Consider the following 23,937-nt stretch of genomic DNA (forward strand, 5'->3'; position numbering starts at 1 on the left):
AAGAGCGGGACACTTAACCGACTGAGCCACCCAGGTGTCCCGAAACATGGAGTTTGAAATCATTTTCTTGATTTCTATAAAAGTTTTAATGGAACTTCAGAAGACATAAAACGAAAGATTGTTGACACGTTGTCCAGGCACAAAATAGACTTTGCGCATCTACGTGCATATTCAATAGACAGTGCAAATGTAAATTTTGGAAAAGTCAATCCAGCCTATAAACTTCTTACCTACTAAATGTCCTGTATACCTTGTACACAAGGTAGCTATAAGGAGATGTGGTTTGCTTACTATGATAATGAAGTTTCATAATGAAACTTTTTGGTCATTTTTCAGTTCCCTCAAAATGGGCATAGGTGTTTTTTTTTCCTTTTCTTCTTTTTTTAAAAATTTTCTAGAAAGGGAAGGAGACAGTCTCCTAAGACATGTACCTACAAGATGGATATCATTGCTGCTGGCCATAGAGAAGACGTGAGAATATTGGCCTTCTATAAAATCATATTTTCAAAGTGTGGGACAAGAAGAATGTCTTTCCCTAATTTCCCTAATGACATTCCCTAAGAATGTCTTATATGACAGATAAGAATGAAGAAAAAGATTATAATAAAACAAATTTTTATGATGTTTCTCCAAAGCTACTGAACTCTGAAAAAGCTATAAGGGACCGAGAAAAAGATAGACTGACTCCATTTGAGTTGCATGAATTTCTGTGTAGGTTAGGACAAAATCCCATACAGAGAAAACATTTTTGGGGATTTAAGATTTTCCAAAAAAAAAAAAAAAAAAAAAGTCACCAGAAAGGGCAATCAAGTTAAACAGGACTTTCTCATTCCTTTATTAAAACCTTTATTATTATTTGGAAACCAATCTTGATTTCATAAAGTAAAGTCACCTCACTGCTTTAAAACCATTATCCTTGATAGTGTTTTACATTATTTAACAACCAGTGTGCTTGGATGTGTTTAAAAATGATGAATATTTTGGACACAGAGATGAATTCACAGATGCAAAAGAACTGATTGACAAACAGCTGGTCTACCAAAAGAAGCTTCTAGATACAAAGTGGAAGGGCATATTTAGAGAGATGAGAACTAATTCCTACAAGTCTGAAAACCTATTAGGTAAAGATATTAAATAAAATCCTTTGTATTCTATGGTCAATATTTTTCTTGAAGGTTTTATTTTTAAGTAATCTCTACACCCAATGTGGGGCTTGAACTCATAACCCCAAGATCAAGAGTTTTATGCTCTATCAACTCAGTCAGGCACCCCTAGGCTCAACATTTCTGTTGAGAAGATATTTAGTTTGATGTCATCACATTGGATAAAACATAATACTAGGAATGTATGTAATATGGGCTTGGTAAGAGCAGAACCATAGGTCAAAGTGAATTTTACTTCTGACTTTATTCAATTTTAATTCTCAAAAAAAAAAGACAGAAAAAGAAAGAAACATGTCAGAGCTATTTCTATTAAATATGAGTAATCTCTCTCTCTCTCAAAAATAAATATAATTTTTTTAAGGGAGTGCCTGGGTGACTCAGACGGTTAACATCGACTTCAATTCAGGTCATGATCTCACGGTTTGTGGTTCTGAGCCCCACGTCAGGCTCTGTGCTGTGTCTCCTCCTCTCTCTGCCCATCCCCACTCACACTCTGTATGTGTGCCTTTCTCTCTCAAAAATAAACATAAAAAAATTAAAAAAATATGAGTCATATCTGTTTAATTATGTACTAACTTTTTGAAGTCTCACACTTACATATCTTAAAAATACACAATAACATAGTCCCAAAATTTAAATATCCAATAAAATTCACAGTATCAGAGGACAGAAAGACACATATAAAAATGTTTTATAGTTTTTCACACTTATTAGCCCTACTATTAATTAGTGTTAAAAACTATTAATGTCATTATTCAGTAGCAATAACACAGATGTACATAATTACTCATTAAATATTAAGTATATTTTTGATCTGGTAGTGCTGTTTCCCAACGAGCTCTCCAAAAAGTTGCTCACTCTGGTGGCCAACTACTCCATGCTCTTAACAACTTCACCAACAGTGGAGAGAACCACAGATCCTCTCCCATATTCCTTTTCTGACCAATTTTACTAAGTTCCTTAGAAATGGACAGGGCCAGGCTTTCAAAGGTAAAACCTTCCTTAAAATATCCTTTGAATGCAATGATTAAATCTAACAGTTTTATTAACACGGTTTGCCAGTGATTATTCAGCAAATTTCCTAATTCTCATACAAAATGGATAATCTCTACTAAGATTGTTTCCATTAACACACACACACACACACACACACACACACACACAATTTTTGAAACTACATCTTAAAGGGGATAGATGATATGGAATATCATAGAGGAGCTGAAGAACAATGAAAGGAAACAATGGAATAGCCAGACTTGAATTATGCAGATATGTTCATTGTTATATATGTATCATTCTTCTCATCCAGTAATTTCCTTCCGCATGTAAGCAAAGATAAATTCACCACAATAAGAAAGAAAAGTTTTAAAATAGAAACAAATCAACTTAGGTTTAAAAGAGAAAGTAATTTTGCATAACTAGATTATGAAAACCATACAGATAGAAACTACACCAAACCCTAAATATCTACTAAAATTTTGGTAGATTCAAGCTAAGAATATTCCTTGTATGCCTGCTATACTTCAGGTACTAAATAAAACAGAATGTAGATATAAACACTCAGATACACACACACGTGCACACCTCTTATTTTTACTCCATTATTCCATTTTCATTTGATTTTCTTAACTAAAGCAATTTCAGGAGAAAGAAAAACGGGCTAGTAACTAGGCTTTCTTTTTTCCACTCTCATGAAAAAATTTATTGCATTTTAAACAGAATAGGGGTCTTCCAGATAATAACCCTGGGGACAATTACCACACAGGCCTATAGACAATAACTTGAGCTAACATTAAATTTTACAAAATTAACATCTTAAAAGTTCTATGAACTGGTAGTTAAATCAGTAAGCAAGCGACCATAGAAAACCTTTAAATAGTAATGCTTACACTATGCGGATACATGTAGTAAACCGGCAATTCTTTGAATTGTCTATAACAAGTTAGGAAAAGTGGTTCAGTTCAGCCATATCTTTGTTCAAATGCTTTTCAAATCTCATTTATACAAGTAGACCTAGTTGCCTACCTTAGAAAGCTATATAAATAACTATTCTGGAAAACCTAGCCTAATTCCTCTGGAGTCCAATAGTTCTCTAGCTTTATCACTTTATTTACTACACACAATGGAATGAAATAGGCTAGGCGAAAAGAAGAACAATCGCTGAATAGTGTCAATGTTAGAAAAGAAAGTAAAATTTTGTGATCTGGAACAAATAGAATACAGTTAGTAAACACATCAACTAGTTCTAATGAAGAACAGTATAAGCAATTGAGGATATTTTTAGGACATTAGAATGGAGAAGGTTTTTATGCTTAGTTTATTTGCTTGGTTGGTTGATTATACCTCCTTAAGCATGGGAAAATTGTGTAAGTAAAGTCATTATATTTAAAATAATTAAAAAAATAATTCTTTCAGTCAGTCGGTGCCAAAAATTGTTGCACGAATGAAGAAGAGACACAATCAATAAAAAAGATTATGTATTGGTTGTATTAGTATTGATTTATAATTTCACTTAGATGGAATTTGGGAGTGCTGATAGTGCAGGAATTGACAATGTCCGTCTAACCAACACTTTGAACGGCTGGAAAGTTATATGCAGTTATGATAATATCTTGCTGCAGATCTAGTATTGGCTATTTCATTGTAAAAAAAAGAATCTGTCACTTCAAAAATTGATGCAAAGCACTGGCCTACACTCTTCTCTTTTTTAGGGAAAACTTAGCTGTGCAGGGGTATATAAAAATCATTATAATTTATTAGAAATAAAACTAAATATTTGGGTCTTGACAGCTAAGTATTCCCAGGCTCAAGAGCTCAAGGGTTTGGAGGTCAGGCAAGCATATAGTGAATTAAAAAATATTTTAAGTGGGGCATCTGGGTGTCTCAGTTGGCTAAGCATCTGACTTTGGCACAGGTCATGGCCTCACAGTTCATGAGTTCAAGCCCCACATCAGACTCTCTGCTAGCTCTCTGCTGGCCCTCTGGCTGTCGGCATGGAGCCCACTTCGGATCCTCTGTCCCCCTCTCTCTCTGCCCTTCCCCTGCTGGTTCTCTCTCTCTCAATAAATAAATAAGCTTATGGGGCGCCTGGGTGGCGCAGTCGGTTAAGTGTCTGACTTCAGCCAGGTCACGATCTCGCGGTCCGGGAGTTCGAGCCCCGCGTCGGGCTCTGGGCTGATGGCTCAGAGCCTGGAGCCTGTTTCCGATTCTGTGTCTCCCTCTCTCTCTGCCCCTCCCCCGTTCATGCTCTGTCTCTCTCTGTCCCAAAAATAAATAAACGTTGAAAAAAAAATAAAAAAAATAATAAATAAACTTAAAAAACTTTTCAGTAAAGTTTATAATTCTCAACATGATTTTAATATTTTTTTATTCAATCCCTAAAATAATCCTGAGATAATGTTAGAAAAAATTACTAGTCTTATGTAACTGATTTAATAGTAGGAACAGGAAGTTCAAATGATTTGCCTGAGAACAAGAAGCAATTTCCTTTGAATGGGAATCATGACTCTAAGTCTCCTGATTTTTAATTCTCATTCTAAGTTCTCTTCAGATTATAAAGTGGGCAAATAAATTATGATGATAATACCTATTGTGGTATTGTGAGCTAAATGAAACAATGTATGTAGACATTAGAGACATGATATCCATCCCTATCATTATAGGATATGGTGCCCTTTCTGAGAGGGGAAGTCCTCACCCAATATCCAGCTTTGGAATCTCCATAAACTTGATTACTTATCTTTTTTTTTATGTTTATTTATCTTTGGGGGGGGGGTGCAGAGAGAGAGACACACAGAATGTGAGGCAGGCTCCAGGCTCTGAACTGTCAACACAGAGCCCGATGTGGGGCTTGAACACACGAACTGTGAGACCATGTGGGACACTTAACAAACTGAGCCACCCAGGCACACCTTCATTACTTATTTCTTATAAAATATTTCTCACTAGAACTGCAGATGAATCTCCAGTTCCTATTCTTAGTCAAGCTTATTTACTAAAGATGATAAAGAACCTAAAAATTGTAAGTATGAGGATCCACTCTGGGTATGAGAAGACCACGGTCTCTTTCTACTTAAAAATTCCACTACAACCCAGAACTAAAACAGAGAGAGTGTTATTAGTACTCTTAAAAATACAAATTTTACTGAAAAAATATACTTTAAAACCACAAAAACCTAGGCTCATTTCATGCTACTTCAACCCTGTCTCTCTCATTTTGCTTAAACAGTTATGTGCCTTCATCTAGAACATATCCCTTGACACTTCAAGGACAAGTTAAAGCTTGTTCTGATGTGTTTCCATAGCATCCTGTACCACAATGATAAGACACTTCTCACGAAATTCTGATTTTAGTGATTACTTATCTGTATTACTAATTAGACCATAAGCTTTGCCTCTCACAAAGACAATCATCAACTACTTGAGAAACAAATAAAGGGTATAGTAAACACATTACAATTTTTAAAATGAGATTAATAAAATCAAGTTTTCAAATATATTTCAACAGATTCGTCTTAGTTACAAAAAGTTCAATGTCCTATTCAATGTTCTAATAAGGGGCCTCTTGATGCAAGAGGAAGGATATATAGCATTGCCCACAGGGTTTTCTTGCCAAAAATGTTTAACCCAAATCTAATTATGAGAAAATAATCAGAAAGATTGAAATTGTGGAACATCCTACAGGACAAATGGCCTGAATTCTACGAAATGTTCTTTTCCTGAAAGACAAAAACAGGTAGGAAAACTTCTACATTAAATAAGGCTAAATAGATGTGGCAATTAAAGGCAAAGTGTGATTCTTAATTGGGACCTACATGGAAAATCAAAGGCTATAAAGGACATTATTAGAAGTATTGGAAAAAATTGTAATGGCTTCTGTACTAGAGGGTAGTACTTTATCAATGTTGAATTTCCTGTGTGCATTTATGGAACAGACAGAATGTCTGTGTTCTTAAAACATGTATGCTGGAAGACTTAGGAATTAAGTATTATAAAGTCAGTAATTTACTTTGGAAAAATCAAACAATACTGCTAAATATATATGCATACATACACATAAAAGTCAGAGTCAAATGCAGCAAAAATTTAAATGTAACTTCAGAAAAATGGTGTATAAATTTATTGTATATTTGTTGTTTATTGTACCATTCTTTCAACTTTTAAAAAACATTTATTTATTTATTTTGAGAGAGAAAGAGAGAGAGAGAGAGAGAGAGAGAATGAGGGAAGGAACAAACAGAGAGGGAAAGAGAGGAAATCCCAAGCAGGCTTCAGGCTCAGCACAGAGCCTGGTATAGGGCTCCATCCCACAAACCATGAGAAAACGACTGGGCTGAGATCAAGAGTCAGACATTTATCTGACTGAGCCACCCAGGTCCCCTTCAACTCTTTAATAAAAGTTCTATAAAAAGACTAGAGAAAAAAGTGATAGAAGAATTTTTAACAAGGGCACCTGAGTGGTTCAGTCTGTTAAGTGTCCAATTCTTGATCTTGGCTCAGGTAATGATCCGGGTTCCTGTGTTAGAGCCCCGTGTTGGGCTCTGTGCTGATGGCATCCTCTCTCTCCCTCTCTGTCTGCCCCTCCCCCTCTTGTGTTCTTTCTCTCAAAATAAATAAACTTAAAGAAAAAAGAAAGAAGAATTTTTAATGGTTTATTTTCCTTCAAATCCATAATTTCAGCTGTTCTCTCTCTATAAATAGCTAATTTTGGTTTTTTTATTTAAAAAAATTTTTTAACGTTTATTTATTTTTGAGAAGAGAGAGACAGAGTATAAGCGGGGGAGGAGAGAGAAAGAGGGAGACACAGAATCCAAAACAGGCTCCAGGCTCCGAGCTGTCAGCACAGAGCCAGATGTGGGGCTCGAACTCACAGACCTTGAGATCATGACCCGAGCGGAAGTCGGACGCTTAACCGACTGAGCCACCCAGGCGCCCCAATAAATAGCTAATTTTGGATGTACCTGCTCCTTTCACAAACTTAAGAAGTTTGACACTGGCCAGTTGCCAATTCCTCTTCTCAAACACATATGCAAAAAAGTATCCTCCTTGCTATCACCAGATAGGTTACCTTTCTTCTTTTCCTCCCTATCCTGTACAGAGATAGAGGGAAGAATCCATAAAATTTTCCTCTTCTAATAATTTCCCCCTTTTAGAGCAACTTCATCAGAAGTCACACGAAAAAGACTGTAGGCAGTTGGTGATCCAGTGTAGATTAGAGGGAAGTGACAGGGAGACAGCACTCTTCATTCCTTATTTATGCAAAGGAGCATTAGAGTTGAGGTCATGTGGTACTCTGGGAGCCATGGTGGTGAGAGATATTTCACTCATATTTTGAAATATCTCCCTTGCCTACTGCTCACAGTGATATGAAATCGTAAATATTCTCTCTGACCTAGGAAATTAAAAGATGTGTGTTTGCAAGTGTCTGGTACAGAGGGAGGGGTGTAGGTCACTGAGGAAGGTGGTGCTGTCGTTCTTTCATTAACTAAAAGGGATGTGTTGCTTCTTGGACAAATTAACTTAGACAAATTAATGCCTAGACAAAAATGTAATGAGTTCTAGAAAATCACAAATTGGTACAGACTTAGTTCTAGGTAAGTTGGACTTCAGACTAAATATAGTAACTGATTTCAAGGAACTTAAAATTCAGAGGAACTAAAAGAGATAAGCTACCTTGCAAAGTATATATTCCTCAGTGTAAAAACTAACCCACACTTTAAGGAAGTATATATAACATTTAAGGTCTGGGTATGGCTGAAGTTTCGTATGTATTTCAAACTTGTAGATATAAGCCATTTAATATATTACTTATATAACATATGCTCAAAACTCTCCTGCAGCTTTCCATTGTACTTTGAGTAAAACCTGCACCCAAATTCATTCTGAGGTCCTATAAAACCTTCCATTCTAGACCCTTTGGCTTTTTCCACTAACACACTTTCTCTCTTACTCTTTCCACTCCCACTACACTGTTCTTCTTTTTTTTTTTTTTTTTTTAAATTTTTTTTTTCAACGTTTATTTATTTTTGGGACAGAGAGAGACAGAGCATGAACGGGGGAGGGGCAGAGAGAGAGGGAGACACAGAATCGGAAACAGGCTCCAGGCTCCGAGCCATCAGCCCAGAGCCTGACGCGGGGCTCGAACTCACGGACCGCGAGATCGTGACCTGGCTGAAGTCGGACGCTTAACCGACTGCGCCACCCAGGCGCCCCTACACTGTTCTTCTTAAAGCTCCTCAAACACATCAGAATCACCCTTGGTTCAGGATATTGTTCTTGTCCCATGTACCTGGAACAGTGTTTCCCCAGATGATCTGCATGGCTGACTCTTTCATCTCTCTGCCCTTAATACCACACTAGTGTATAGTGAGACAGGTAGACAATAAAACAGCATACTAGCCAAGAAATAATTTCAAATTTTAATAAACCTATGAAGGAAATACATCATTATAAAATGGTTCACTACGAAAATCCAAGAATAATTCTTGGTTCCAAAAAGGTTGTCAATTTTTTAATATAAAGTTACTATTCAAGATAAGTAATATAACAAAGTCTTACATGTTTGACCATTTTCTTTTTTGTGGAATATCCCGTATTTGGAAGGTATTCAACCTATCAGCTTCTAGTTTTTTTTTTCTTTAAATAAACACATAGTTTAAAGTACTATATGCCAATTATGATTTTTAATCTCTACCGCTCCCTCAGTCCCATCATCCTATATTGAGTGGTAAAATTAAAAAAGTAAAAAAAATTTATATGGTAAAATTTAAAAAATGAGCATAAAAATTTGGTAATAGAAGTATATAACCTTAAATATCATGAACTAAGCATTTTATTTTTTCACTAATAAAATCATTGCTTAAATTCAAAATAATTTTTATTTTGGCATTTAAAGAATAAATAAAAATACTCTTTTTAAAAAAATAAGTACTTTCCTTCAGGAGCAACCGTTGAAACTTGCAACATAAAACTATCTTCTTCGAGCCTAGTAAAAGTTTAACTATAAAATATTTGACACAGAATCTATGATATGACACTAAAGTTTTCTAAATTGTCACTATTTTGAATCACTACCAAATAAAGAAATAAATGCAATGATTTCAAACAGCAAAATCAATGCTTATACTTGGACTGGAGTGAAGTTGGGGTGGGGACAATACACAAAACACAGAAGAAGAAAGAGATGCAAACATCAAACTAAGGAAAGTAAAGACTTTTAAAAATAATAAAAATCAATATTGAGTTGAACTGACAGGAAAAAGGTTTTTTTTTAATTTTTTGTTATTCTTTATTTATTTTCAACATTTATATATTTTTGAGAGAGAGAGCCTCCCCCAAGTGGGGAAGGGGCAGAGAGAGAGGGAGACAGAAGATCCAAAGCAGGCTCTGCACAGACAGCAGCGAGCTCCATGTGAGCTCCAACCATGAGTCTGTGACCTGAGCTGAAGTTGACACTCAACCAACTGAGCCACCCAGGTGCCCCGGAAGGTTGTGTTTTTTGTTTTTTGTTTTTTTAATCTCTCAAAGAATTACAATGTGAGTCGAGGAAGGAGCTAGAGGTGATATAAATGGTCAACCTTATTTTAAAGCATTTATTACAATCTTATTAAAGAATAGACAATAGATAATAGAAGCAAACTCACAAATAATTAACCAGCAAGATTGCCACCCTATGGTAGAAGCAGCTCCTTCCTTTTTTAACCTGCCTCAATTGACCCAGCTATTGTTGAAGAAACCACAGACCCCCAAATGGCATCACTTAGGCTAAATCACCAAACTGGGGCTTAATACCTAACCCCAATTGCAGTTTCAACCTACCCTAAGAAATGTAACTCTTAGCCAGTCAGGAATTTTCTGGCTAGTACCCATGAGGTAATCTCTCACATAGGCCCTCTACCACCCCCACCCCCCACCCCCCAAAGGTGAGGTCGTTACACCTGAATAGATCCATGCCCTTCCCCCAAGGGAAGGTGACCTTGCCTGAAACAGTCCTTTACTTTATTTTGCTAATAGCTTCCGTGTCCTCTCCTCTCCTATAAAAGCCTTGTATTTTGTACAAATCATCAGATTTCCTCTCTACTTGTTAGATGGGACACTACCTGATTCATGAATCGCTTATTAAGGCCAATTAGATCTTCAGACTTACTCAGTTGACTGTTTCTTCTTTAAAAATACAAAACCGGGGTGCCTGGGTGGCTTGATTTTGGCTAAGATCATTATCTCACAGCTGTGAGATCTAGCCCCTTGGTGGTGAGATCGAGTCCCCTATAGGGCTCCAATTTGGGTGAGTTGGGCATGGAGGCTGCTTAACACTCTCTCTCACTCTCTCACTTTGACTCTCCCCCACTCTCTCAAGAAAAAAAATATGAAATCTCTCTTACTACCCCATTCAAAAATCAGTGTTTAGCCCTTCTTTCCCTTGATAAATTACGACTTGCTAAACTACAAAGTGTAGGTCAGTGAACTGTTTTGCCTTATTTATTCCTCAGAGTATTTGGTGGGGGGTGGGTAGGGAATCTGAAATTTTAAATAGTGTGGACAGGGTGAGCCTCTTTAAAAGGTGACAGTGAAATAGAGACTTAAAGGAGTTGAGGAAGTTGGCTATGTGGCTGTTTGGGGGGTAAGAGGAGGGGGCGGACTTTCAGGTCTAACTAATAATACCTGATGTGTTTGTGGAAGGCAAGGAGGTCTGTGAAGCCAAGTGAGCAAGAGGCAGAGTAGTAGGAAAAAAGGTCAAGAGATGCTAAAGAGGCCAGAATTTGGGATTTGCTCTTATTGAGATAAGGAGTCATTCAAATTCAACCAAAGATATGAAGTACATGATTTGCATTTTGAAGGGATTACAGAACTGATTTTTGAGAATGAATCAGACAAGAGTGAGGTCTGACTCACATTTTAAGAGTACCCCTCTGGCAACTATACTGAGAATAAATTTAAGAGGGGGCATGGAGGGAAGCAGGGAGACCAATGAAGGGTCTGTAACTAGAATCAGAAGGATAGATGACAGTGGCTGGAACCTAGGTGATAGTGATAAAGATGCTGAGAATCTGTCAGATCCTGGATCTTGCAGGATATGCTCATAGGGTGGGTGTGCGGTATGAACGAAGAAAAGAAACAAATCAAGGATGGTGCATGGCTTAGGGCTTGAACACCAGGAAGGGCAGAACTACACAGAAGTGTAGTTCTAGAATGAGGACACTTATTAGAAGCCTAAGTGGATATAATAAGTCAGCAGCTGAATCTAGGAGTCTGGAGTTAAAAAATGGAGATAGAAGTCTGGGAATCATACGATGTTTAGAGCCATATGAGTATAGGAGATCATCTAGGGACAAAGAACAGATAATGCCTATTCTAGATCTAAGATTCCACTTGGGCCAGAGAAGCAATGAGAGGTCACAGAGATGAGGAGGGACTAGCAAAGGAATCTAAGAAGGACCAGCCACTGAGGAAGGAAAGAAACAAGAGGGAGGGGTATACGCAAGGTAAAGTGAAGAAAGTGTTGCAAGAATGCGGTCAGTGCAAATTCTCCTCATGTTGCCTTACTAAATACATCCTATTCATCCTTCAGAACAGAATCATTTTTTGATAAACCTTTTCTGAGCAGCCCTGCCTTAATAAATGACCTTCCTCTGCATTATGAAATCACAGTGGAAATCTCATTTACAATACTTATCAAAATTATGACTGCACCTTCACTTCTCTTCCCTTGCCTACTTCCCTCTCCCCATCAAAAATGTGAGTTTCTTGACGGCCAGAAGCTTCCGTGGAATGCTGGAGCAAAAATTATCTCTGGCAGATGGGAAAGAGGAACTTACAATTACTGGGAGCTTCCTGTGTAGCAGCCAACATGTCAATACCTTTACTTAAGTGTTCAAAATGTTGATTTAAAAAAAAAGTTCCATATAAACAGCAAAGATAACATAGATGATAGGTAAGGGCAGCATGTATGGTGCACACGTGGAGTCTGGAAGGAATCAGGGTACCCATGCATCAGGGTACCACAGCTTAATGGCAACTGCTAGGAGATTACTCAATTCCTCTTGCTCTCTTCCCAAGCTCATCAAACAAAACTACCCAATGAATTTCGTTTCCTTCATATATTTTCCTGTGGAGTTACAAAGTGACGGACAAGCGAACAACAAATATCTATTCCAACTGGCTGCTGTATTTCTCACTGTGCACAGATAAATTGGTGTTCTATTTTAGAAATTAGTCTAATGTAAGTTTGGTTAGTGTATTTCTTTGGGACTTGTAGTGTTGTTCAAACTGCTTGTTTTCTGTTTTTCAAGTGCCAAAAGCATGCTGTGAGATCAAAATGATGCTGACTGGCAATCATGAGACTATGGTACTGAAAACCAAGACATCTAGGGTGTCTGACTAACAGCTAAGGGAAAATATTTTGCATTTATATTATCTCTTATTGACCTACAATAATTGTCATCGTCCGAATTCTTGCATAATGGATTGAGGAGATGTTGCTATACAAAGCCTTGAACAAAAAATGATATTTTTTTATTGTTTCAAATAAGATCCATTTTGTGTTTGAATTTATTCCCTAAATGGACAAATAGAACCCCAGAGCCACACTCACACATTTCAGGTTTAAATCTAACATTTGTTGGTATAGCCAGTCTTGCTTAAACTAGATCAATTTGTGACACTCTGACAAAATAGCGCATGTAGTCCTTTAAAGATCAAAATTTCAACAGTGCTGACACAGCTAAGGTAATTTACTTTTAAGATGCTAACAGGGTTTGGATTGGGTCTCCTTCTGGGATATCCATACTATCTCTAAATTCAACAGTGTCAAATTATATTTTGGATGAAATCATTTGGAAAAATGACATCAAGTAGATAAAACCTTTGCCACAGTTTTTATCTTTGAAAACATGTTGGAGAGTAATCCTTCCTCTCTTTTTATTGACATCAGGGAGATGAGAAGAGAAACTGTAAGTATATACTTTCTTGGTACTAACCCATCAATCTCTATAACCAAGCTAATAAACTCTTTGTATTTTTATGTCCTAAGTATATCTGAAATTAAATCCTCTTCATGTTTCCTATGGCAGCCAACATCATGCCAGGAGGAGACTGATACAGCCAACTTAGCTATGTTTTTGACTTTGGAAACTACCTATCACCTGGATTTTTCCTTAGAATAGGGTTTTCTCGAATGGACAAAACTCACTACATTATATTAGAATTTGCTAAGCCCTTTGCATTGCCAGGCATTTTTTATTGTGCTAATGGCTGTTTTCCCAAGAGTCATTTTGGCATATTTAATCCTATGCATAGCTTGTTAGTTTCCAACCTACCAGATCCTGGGGGTCCTAGTTTGTTTTGTTCATGAGATCTCATTTATTCGTACAAAGTAAGAGCAGATGAGACTAAGGGGAATTTTACAAGCACAAATTTATTTTATAAGTGAACTTCAATTTTATAAACTATGTTGATAATAGAACAAAAAAAGGCTTCTTTGAATCATCCAGGAGGATATGGGTTGAACCATAGAGAGTTTCTTTATAGAATTACTAGAAAAGTGAAAAATCTTTGAGTAAGACTGGTCTGTGGAGTTAGGGCTTTTTACAATGGTATCCTGACCATATGCTTAGACATCTTTATTTTATGGTATATATCTTACCTTAACTTCCACATGTGCCATCAGTACTGCAAAATTGGTTAAGTGGTTACAAGAGCATGTAGTATGTGTCTTATTTGTTGTTAGGAGCCGACAGCCTTGTGTTGACCAGTAACCTGTCATTGTGCGCTTGGAATAGCTCCAAAATGAACAGTTAGGGTTGAAATTCTCCTCGGACTGCTACAGGGAAAAAAAAATCAATAAAGCCAATAACTACTTTATGATCACGTAAATTAGATAGGCATTTTTCTTTACATTTAACACAAGTTCATCCTCTGTTCCAACTTTTATGGAGATGTATACCAGTGTTTTTTGTTTTTTTTTTCTTTTTTTTTAATATATGAAATTTATTGTCAAATTGGTTTCCATACAACACCCAGTGCTCATCCCAAAAGATGCCCTCTTCAATACTCATCACCCACCCTCCCCTTCCTCCCACCCCCCATCAACCCTCAGTTTGTTCTCAGTTTTTAAGAGTCTCTTATGCTTTGGCTCTCTCCCACTCTAACCTCTTTTTTTTTTCCTTCCCCTCCCCCAAGGGTTTCTGTTAAGTTTCTCAGGATCCACGTAAGAGTGAAAACATATGTATACCAGTGTTTTTAAAGTAAGTGGGCCTCATCAAGCCTAAGCAAATTTGAATATATGTTGTTTATTTCCTCTGAGTAGAGGTAAGTTTACTTTTTAAAAAATTAATATTGATGGAATACTAGTATCAATGTCTCAGAATGCCTTCAACTAATTTCAAAGTAGTGTACATTATAAAGAATTTAAACAATCAACGTCTGAAAACATGGTCTTCAGAAATCTTTGTTCAATTTACAATATAATCTTTCTACATACATAAAAATATACCTATGTATAAAGACATAATTACATGTAACATCATATATGAAGTCATGTCCAATTCCACTAAATGTATTGCTAGCTCTTTTTAATTATGGAGACACATTTATAAAGCCATCTACAAATATTTTTACCAGAAGCATTTACACATTAAAGAATTACTATCCTCCTTCATTTCTGAAAAAAAAAATCACCACTATCATTTTATACATAATGAACTGCTTACCTGTTGAATAATAAGAAAAAATTGAGGGAAAATTAATATACTTCATGTTCATGCTGTAACAAATACAAATAATGCACATAGCTAAATTTAACATGCCATTTTCTTACCTTAATATGTTTAACAGTGAACACCACAGGATCAGCTAAATAAACTTTATTGCTGAACTCTTTGTTTATTGCTGCTGTAATAACAGGGGAATTGACAATAACAGAATGATTGGTGGACATAGCCTCTGTTCCCAACTTCATGCTGGCATTCTCCGTGGACAAATAAGGACCCAAGTTGTTATACAGGACAAAGGCCACTCTAATTTCTCCTGAAAAAAATGTAAATGTGAATTATAAGTTGGGAAGAAACTCTGATTATTTCGTACATCCCATTTAACTTAGATAGTGCTAATTACATGATAATCAAATCCACACAGTACTTATTTACAACAAAATTAAACATTCATTTTAACTATAGTGCCAAGTCATTCATGAGAAAAGAAATGTCAAATGATGCTGAAAAAAATTACATTTTGGTATTTCAAAAGATGAATCCCAATCCCTACCTCACTCCATACTCAAAACTTAAAGACAGATCATAGACCTCAACATAAAAACCATGAAGTCTCTGGAACAAAATGTAGGATCTTTGTGATCTTGGAATAGGCAAGGATGACTTGGATAGACCCAAAAATATTAACCATAAAAGAAAAAAAGTGGTAAGCTGTACTTTGTGAAATTTAAAAATGTGTCTATCAAAATATAGTATTAACAATAATATATATGAAACTCATGACTCTCTATAGCATTTCTGCTGATCAACAAAAAAAGAATAAATAACGCATGAAAGTGGCAAAAGACATAAACATCTATGTTAGAAAAATCATGAAACATTATCAACATCATTAATAATTATCGAAATAAAAATGAAGGAGCACATTTAGATACCATTTGATACCCACTGGAATTTTAAAAATCAAAATGACCGATCACACTAATATTTATAAAGATGTAGAACAACTGGAGCTCCTGGCCACCGCTGAGGCAAACGGAAAATGCTTCAACTATTCGGAAGATGGTGATTTCTTACAAAGTCAAACATCTACCCCTTCTAGATAAGTGAAAACATATATTGGCAAAGAAAAAAAAAACTTGTATAAGATTGTTAATAGCATTCTTATTCATAATACTCCCCCAATGGAAATAACACAAAAATATATCAATAGACAAATAAATGATGGCATATTAATATAATGCATTATACTATGCATCAATAAAGAATGCCTGATAGAGCAAAGAACAAACTACTATTAGAGCATGATGACAGAATCCCCGAAATATTACGTTCAGTTAAAGAATACAGACAGAAAAGAGTACATTCTATCTGATGCCAGTTGTATGAAGTCTAAGAACAGGCAAAATCTGTCTATAGAGACAAGAGTGAGAAGAGAGTAGTTTCATCAAATGGGGAGAAAGGGTAAGAAGACTGGAAAGGGGTAATAATTTCTAGGTAATAGAAGAGATTTGTACCTTATTTTATGTAATATGACAGAAGAAATACAATTATCAAATTCATCAAGCTGCATACTTAAGCTATGTGCATTTTATTGTATGTAAATTTTATCTCAATTGCAATAAAACAAACAAGAATTCAAAATCCTTATCTGTCTTAAAATTCAATTACCATGTTCTTTCAAGGTCACTTTCTCCATACATCCTTCCACCTCATCTTTTCCCTTATGACTATTTCTTTCCATGCAATCTTCTGTAAAATGAACCTTCTTTTAACATATTTTTATCGTATCATTTTCTTTTTTTTATGTTTATATTTGAGAGAGAGTGTGCATGCAAACAAGGGACAAGCGTGCAACAGAGAGAGAGGAAGAGGAAGAATCCCCAGCAGGCTCTGTGCTATCAGTGCAGAGCCCGATGTGGGGCTTGATATCATGAACACTGAGATCATGATCTGAGCTGAAATCAAGAGTTCAATGCTTAACTGACTGAGCCACCCAGGTACCCCCATATGGATTTGTTTCTTAAAATAAATCAATCCCTACGTCTTCCTTCCAGTATGAATTCATATCAGTTCACCAAGTGCCAGGCACTATCCTGACTACTGTGGTTACTAAGATGAGGGTATCTCCATCCTTATCCCTGAATCTTAGAGTCAAGTGAGAATAAAAACAAATAAATTTTAATATATTTCTTTTGAGGAAGGAGAAGGCTGTGCAACATCTACACTGTGCTCCCATGTTTGGAAAATTCTCTACTATTAGGGATTTATAGACACAAAATGGATGTATATCTGTTTTCCCAGCCTGTCTTGCAAAGAGGTTACCCTGGGCAACTCAGCTAGATGCCTTCCATCAGATGCACTAGTCTCTGACTTTGGATGAGGAGCTGGTGACACAAGGAAGCAGGAATGGAGCAGCACACAGCCTTCACTTGTGCGTCACCTGTGGCAGCAGTGACATCTCACAGCAATGATTCTGTGTGATGATACAGACTGCTGTCAGCCTCCTTGCTCTTGTATGTTTTCTGGGCCTGATTCTCTAGCATTCTGATTCCATGAAATATCTATTATCCTTTCAGTAATTCAGCAAAGAGATTATGATAAGAGCTCCATAAAGAAAAGGGGACTTCTTAAACTTCCAACCCATATCTGTTAATCCAGTATTTAGCAAACAACAGTAATTCATTAAATGCTTCCGGTCTGTTATAACACAGCATTAAATTTTGGTTTTTCTCTAGATCCAAAACAAAAATACTAAATTTTGCAAGGCTATACTTAAGAACATCTATGTATTTTTCTTGTTGACAGTAACAACTTTTATTTTAACTGGTATATAACTGGCTGATAATTCCTATCAATTTCCACCTGTGGGCCAGTGTCATATGCACATTTGCCTTGTTTTACCAATGCATTTGGTCACATACAATTGTTACAGATTCTCCACTCCAAAATTAGTGCTTAAATGTGACCTAAAACATGCAAACACACACACACACACACACACACACGCACACACGCACACACGCACACACACACTCACATGCACACATTAGTAAATGAATGAGCACAAAACATAATATGACTAATATAGTCATATTTTTAAAAAAATTTGCTTAATGTTTATTTATTATTGAGAAACACAGACACAGCATGAGCATGGGAGGAGCAGAGAGAAGGCGAGACACAGAATCCGAAGCAGGCTCCAGGCTCTGAGCTGTCAGCACAGAGCTGGACACAGGACTTGAACTCACAAATCACTAGATCATGACCTGACCCGAAGTCAGACACTTAACTGACTGAGCCACCCAGGTATCCCCTGATATAGTCATATTTTAATTGTCATTAGCTTTATATCTGAAAGCTCACACACTTACTTGATAAATTCTTAGAAGTTTATCCATGTGCCAAGCACTAGGGTTACATCAGTGAACGGGTAAGAAAAGGTCCCTGTTCTCATGGAGCTTACTGTCTAGAGGGCAAGTCAGATGATAGATGGGCAACTTAAAAAGAATAATAATAAAGTTTCATATAATAGTAAGTGAATAACTGCTATGCATAGTAAGTGAATAACTACTATGAATAGTAAGTGAATAACTGCTATGAAGACGTATTGGCATAAAATGGTTAATAGGAAAAGAGCAATTATGAAAAAGTAATGCCAAAATGCCCAAATGATAAATGGATAAAAAAGATGTGGTATGTATGTATGTATGTGTATATTACCCAGCTATAATTTGATGGAATATTACCCAGCCATCAAAAAGAATGAAATCTTGCCATTTGCAATGACATGGAGGGAGCTTGAATGTATTATGCCAAGCAAAATAAGTCAGAGAAAGACAAATACCATATGATTTCACTCACATGTGGAAATTAAAAAATAAAACAGGGGAGCCTGGGTGGCTCAGTCGGTTAAGCATCCAATGTCAGATCAGGTCATGATCTCTGAGCTCTCGCTCAGGCCTGGAGCCTGGAGCCTGCTACAGATTCTGTGTCTCCCTCTCTCTCTGCCCCTCTCCCATTCACACTCTGTCTCTCTCTCCCTCAAGAATAAATAAACATTAAAAAATAATAAAATAAAAAATAAAAGAAAACAGATAAATACAAGGGAGAGAAAAAACGAGAGCGAGCAAGGGAAACAAATCATAAGAGACTCTTAATGATAGAAAAACAAACTGAGGGTTGATGGAGGGAGGTGGGGGGGGGATGTGCCAGGTGGGTGATGGGTTTTAAGGAGGGCGCCACTTGTTATGATGAGCACTGGGTGTTATATGTAAGCAATGCACCACTGAATTCTACTCTTGAAACCAATATTTCACTGTATGTTAACTAACTAGAATTTGAATTAAAATTTGAAAAAAAATTAAATTTTAAAAAAGGAAAGAGTGGTAGACCCTCAGGGAGACAGAAAAACTTCCTTTCCTAAAGAGGCAAGATTTGTACTGAGCAGTTAATGATAGAGAAGCTTCTAAGTAAAAAAATGTATAAATTGCATTCTAGGAAGAAAATCAAAATGCAAAAATCATACACAGAAATACTCTTGGTATTCAAAAAACAGAATCACGACTAGACAAGAGAATCCTTGTGCACTGTTGGTGGGGATATAAATTGGTGCAGCCATTATGGAAAACACTATGGAAGCCCCCTCCCCACCCCCCCTGCCAATGAAAAATAGATCTACCATATGATCCAGTAATTACACTTCTGGGCTTTTACCTGAAGGAAACAAAAACACTAACTCAAAAAGATTTCTGTACTCCACATTCATTGCAGCATTATTTATAAGAGCTAAGATATGTAAAAAACCTAAGTGTCCATTGATGAATGAATGGGTAAAGAAAATGAAATATTATTCAGCCATTAAAAAGAATGAAATCTTGTCATTTGTGATAACATGGATGGACCTTGAGGGCATTATGCTAAGTGAAAATATGTCAGATAGGGAAAGACAAATACTGTATGATCTCACATATAGGTGGAATCTTAAAAATAACAAAACAAACAAAGTAAATTCATAGAAACAGAGAACAGACTGGTGGTTGCCACAGGCAGGGGGTAGGTGGGTAGGCAAAATGGGTGAAAAGGTCAAAAAGTACAAACTTAAAGTTATAAAATAAATGTCGTCATGGGGATATATAGCATTGTGACCACGGTGAATAATACTGTATTTTATATTTTGAAAGTGGCTAAGAGGGTAAATCTTAGAAGTTCTCATCACAAGAAAAAATGTTGTAACTATATGTGGCGATAAATATACTTATTAAACTATACTTATTGTTGTGATAGTTTCACACTATCTACAAATATCGAATCATCGTATTGTATACCTGAAACTAATATAAAGTTATATGTCACTTATATCTCAATTAAAAAAAAAGAATCAAGAATAGACTGGATCATAGACAGCATGTGAAAAACAGACATAAAATGGGACAGATGAGGCAGGAAAAAGGGGATGAGCCCATGGTGTCCTAGTGAAATTATCTGATTTCATTCTGAGTGTAACTGGAAGAGAACTGGTCAGATTTACATTTCAGGAAGATCCTGAACAGGATATCCTATTGGGGGGTGGAAAGAGTGGAGGGAGGGAAACCAGTTAGAAAGCTAATGTAGAAATATGACTTTGCTCCACAGAAAATCTGATTGCTGCCTCAAAATTCACATAGTCAGGTTAGCAATAGAACAATTTATGTGCTTAGTCTTATAACATTTCCAACACTTAAAAAATAATTGTGTTCAGCTGACAACAGCCATATTTTGTTTTTCTTGGTATTATTCTTTTTTTTTTTTTTTTAACCCCTCACCCGACACTATGAAACACCAGCTCTGAGTTGGTTGCTACAACCTGAGGCCATCTTCCCATTATCACCTAATAGGTCAGAGGATTTCACTTAGTTTGTAAAAAGAATGGTTTTTAGGGGTGCCTGGGTGGCTCAGTCGGTTAAGCGATGGAGTCTTGGTTTCTGCTCAGGTCATGATCTCAGAGTTTTGTGGGTTCGAGCCCCATGTTGGGCTCTGCACTGACAGTGTGGAGGAGACTGCTTGGGACTCTCTCTCTCCCTCCCTTTCAGCCCTTCGCACACTCACACTGTCTCTGTCTCTCTCAAAATAAATCAATAAACTTAAAAAAAAAAGAAAATGAATGTTTTTAAAAATTTAATAGTAGTGAAAAGGATGATTTTAAAATTTAATACTAGTGACACTTGAGACATATTTTCTCTGGGTTTATTTTATATTTAAATTTTTTTTCAGTTTAGTTCTCAATGAGTTTAATTCTAATTACATTCAGTGCATTTACTCTAGTATTAAACTGACCTACATTTACCAATTCCTTTTCCTGAGGTCATCTTTTTTTTTTTTTTAAGTTTGTTTGTTTGTTTGTTTAGTTAGAGTGAGTGGGGGAGGGGCAGAGAGAGGGAGACAGAAGATCTGAAATAGGCTCTGCGCTGATAGACTGTGAGATCATGAACTGGAGCCGAAGTTGGAGGCTCAACTGACTGAGCCACCCAGGCACCCCCAAAGTCATCTTCTCACAGTTAAATTTTCTGTATGTGTTGCAAAGAAAAACCATAGAAACACTTTCAAAAATAAGTGAATAAGGAAAAAAAGACATACAATTTTAAAATTGGAATTAAAATTTCCATTAAAAATTTTGTAAACTAAATCTGTCAACTCGGGGGGAGTTACTCCCTTGAAGAAAAAAGTCAGATATCTGGATTTTGTTGGTCATTAATTCTCCTCAGTTTCAAGTGTCTGACATTTCACTCCAACTGAAAAGGAACAGAACAATTTCCAAATCTGACTGAGAATTTTGTGGACACATACATTGCAGTGTTGCTGGTGCAGAAGATAAGAGGAGAAAGACAATAGTTGAATGAGAGGAGAGCTTTTGGATAGCAGATATAAACTCCCAAGCCAAGAAGCAAGGCATCGATGATAAGTTCAATTTCATCATGCTTAACAAACAAACGCTAACCTACCGTTTCGACCATTTTGTTTCAGAGTATTTGCGGAAAGCTGGATAGTGCTTCCATGACCCATGTTTTCTGGAAATTTTAGGTCTTCTAAGTTTCCTTCTGTGCTCAGCCTTGCCACTTCCAATTCTGTTAATGGAAAGAGTTATCAGTCTTCACTGAGAAATGCACCAAAGCTAAGATGATTTCCTAAATCACTAAAATATTTCTGAAATCAAAACACTGGAATTAATGTTCTATTAATTTATAGTAGTCAAAATTTATAGTACTTCAATGTTTCATTTAGAAAGTATTTCTTTAGTATTTTATAAAAAATTTTTTTTTTCAACGTTTATTTATTTTTGGGACAGAGAGAGACAGAGCATGAACAGGGGAGGGGCAGAGAGAGAGGGAGACACAGAATCGGAAACAGGCTCCAGGCTCTGAGCTGTCAGCCCAGAGCCTGATGCGGGGCTCGAACTCACGGACCGCGAGATCGTGACCTGGCTGAAGTCGGACGCTTAACCGACTGCGCCACCCAGGCGACCCTCTTTAGTATTTTAAAGTAAAGCAAACCAAGCTATTAAAATCAGGTAAATAAGAATACAAATGTATCAATTATAAAGCCTAAAATTTAAAATTCAAGCTCAAATCCTTATACTTCATCATTTACATTAAGTTTATTTTCAAAATGTATCTTTATCTTGTGAATTAAGTAAAAATATTTTTATAATCTAGAGCTGCACTATGATATCAAAATTGATGTGTCTTTAAATCTAATAAGCTTGAAACAGCTTTATCAAATCTTCTGAAATAAAACTGTCAGCTACATCCTTATGCACAATAAAAATAGATTTACACTCCTTATGAGCCAATAACACAATTACAAAAAATGGTTTTATCACCTTCACTTAAATGACTGATTTCTTTATAGTATATAATTCAGAGACATTCTTATTATAACTGAAGTGACCCATAAGCACTGTATTAGGAGGATAAAACTTTAAATAGCACAAATACATGCATAGATACATTCAGACATACAAAGCAAAGGACCTCACTGTGATTGATCTCAGGTTAATATATCCAATATTGGAATGTCCTAAGGAGGGTAACATACCTGATTATGAGGACCCTTTTAAGCCAATGGCAGGTGATATCCTTCCAATTATAGAAAAGAATCACTGATCTCCACTGAAATAAAAATCACTCATAATATCTGGGCTACCACAGAATTTTTTTCTTTTCTCTCTTCTGCTGTACAAGGGTCTCTGGCCCTTCTGTATAACAAAGGCCACTTACGAATATTGTCTGTGTTCTCCCTGACAATGTCAGTCTTCAAAAGGTTATCAGCCAGCACAAAAGCGCTTTCCTCCACAGTGTCAAGCAACATGGTCGCTGCACGTAGTTGATCACTTGTAGTCAGGTCTCTCCATGCATTTGAGGCTTGTGGCTGGAGGAGGTTGTTAACTGTCTCGACCATTGCCTACAAGAGGATGAACAGAATGACAGAGGTCTCTAGTGAACTCACAGAGCTGTCAGAAATCCAGGTGTACATGTTGCTCAGCAAGCAAGGATCAGCGGTGTGCATGAGTTCAGTATTGTCCCAGCCTCCCCTGTGACATGCTGCAGCAGAAGCATTCATTATTTTTTTTTTCTGTTAAAACCCTAGCTGAGACTGCAAGGCAAGAGAAAAATCAGCTTTTGTTTTGAAGGACAACAAATAGATCTGTGCTTGCTTCTTAGAATCAATAGCAAAGGCTTCAATAAGACTATAATCACATAATTAAATTATTTGGCTGGGGAACTGTTGGCAAGTAATTGAAACCAACACTTTTATCATATTACCCACAGAAAAAAAAAAGATTTTTTTTCTATACATCACCATAAAACTACATGCTGAATACAACAGATGAAAGGGATGACTATAGACAGGACAATATAAGAATTAGTTGCCTATCGGTTGAGGACTCACTGAGCAAAGAAATTTTTTTCTTAACCAGCTGGTAAAATGTCAGAATGGGAAAAAAATATATCAAAGCATACATACTCCCAGGGGCTTTGGATATGTTATGTGTGAAGAAAAACCTTCTTCATGCTGTTTACTGTTAGGGA

At 36.4% G+C, this 23,937-nt stretch overlaps 1 protein-coding gene across 10 annotated transcripts in view; it reads right to left on the minus strand.

Moving 5' to 3' along the window:
- ADGRL3 (adhesion G protein-coupled receptor L3) overlaps window positions 1–23,937 on the minus strand; it is an 820,040-nt gene that overhangs the window by 100,638 nt on the left and 695,465 nt on the right. For all 10 annotated transcript variants that reach the window (XM_030313795.1, XM_030313793.1, XM_030313791.1 and 7 more), the window contains 4 exons: window positions 23,125–23,308; window positions 21,850–21,972; window positions 14,977–15,185; window positions 13,804–13,980 (listed from right to left, as the gene is read on the minus strand). In XM_030313795.1, coding sequence (XP_030169655.1) covers window positions 13,804–13,980; window positions 14,977–15,185; window positions 21,850–21,972; window positions 23,125–23,308 — 693 coding nt within the window. The remainder of the gene's footprint in view (window positions 1–13,803; window positions 13,981–14,976; window positions 15,186–21,849; window positions 21,973–23,124; window positions 23,309–23,937) is intronic.

Source organism: Lynx canadensis, chromosome B1, assembly GCF_007474595.2.
Source record: "Lynx canadensis isolate LIC74 chromosome B1, mLynCan4.pri.v2, whole genome shotgun sequence".
NCBI classification, from domain to species: domain Eukaryota; kingdom Metazoa; phylum Chordata; class Mammalia; order Carnivora; family Felidae; genus Lynx; species Lynx canadensis.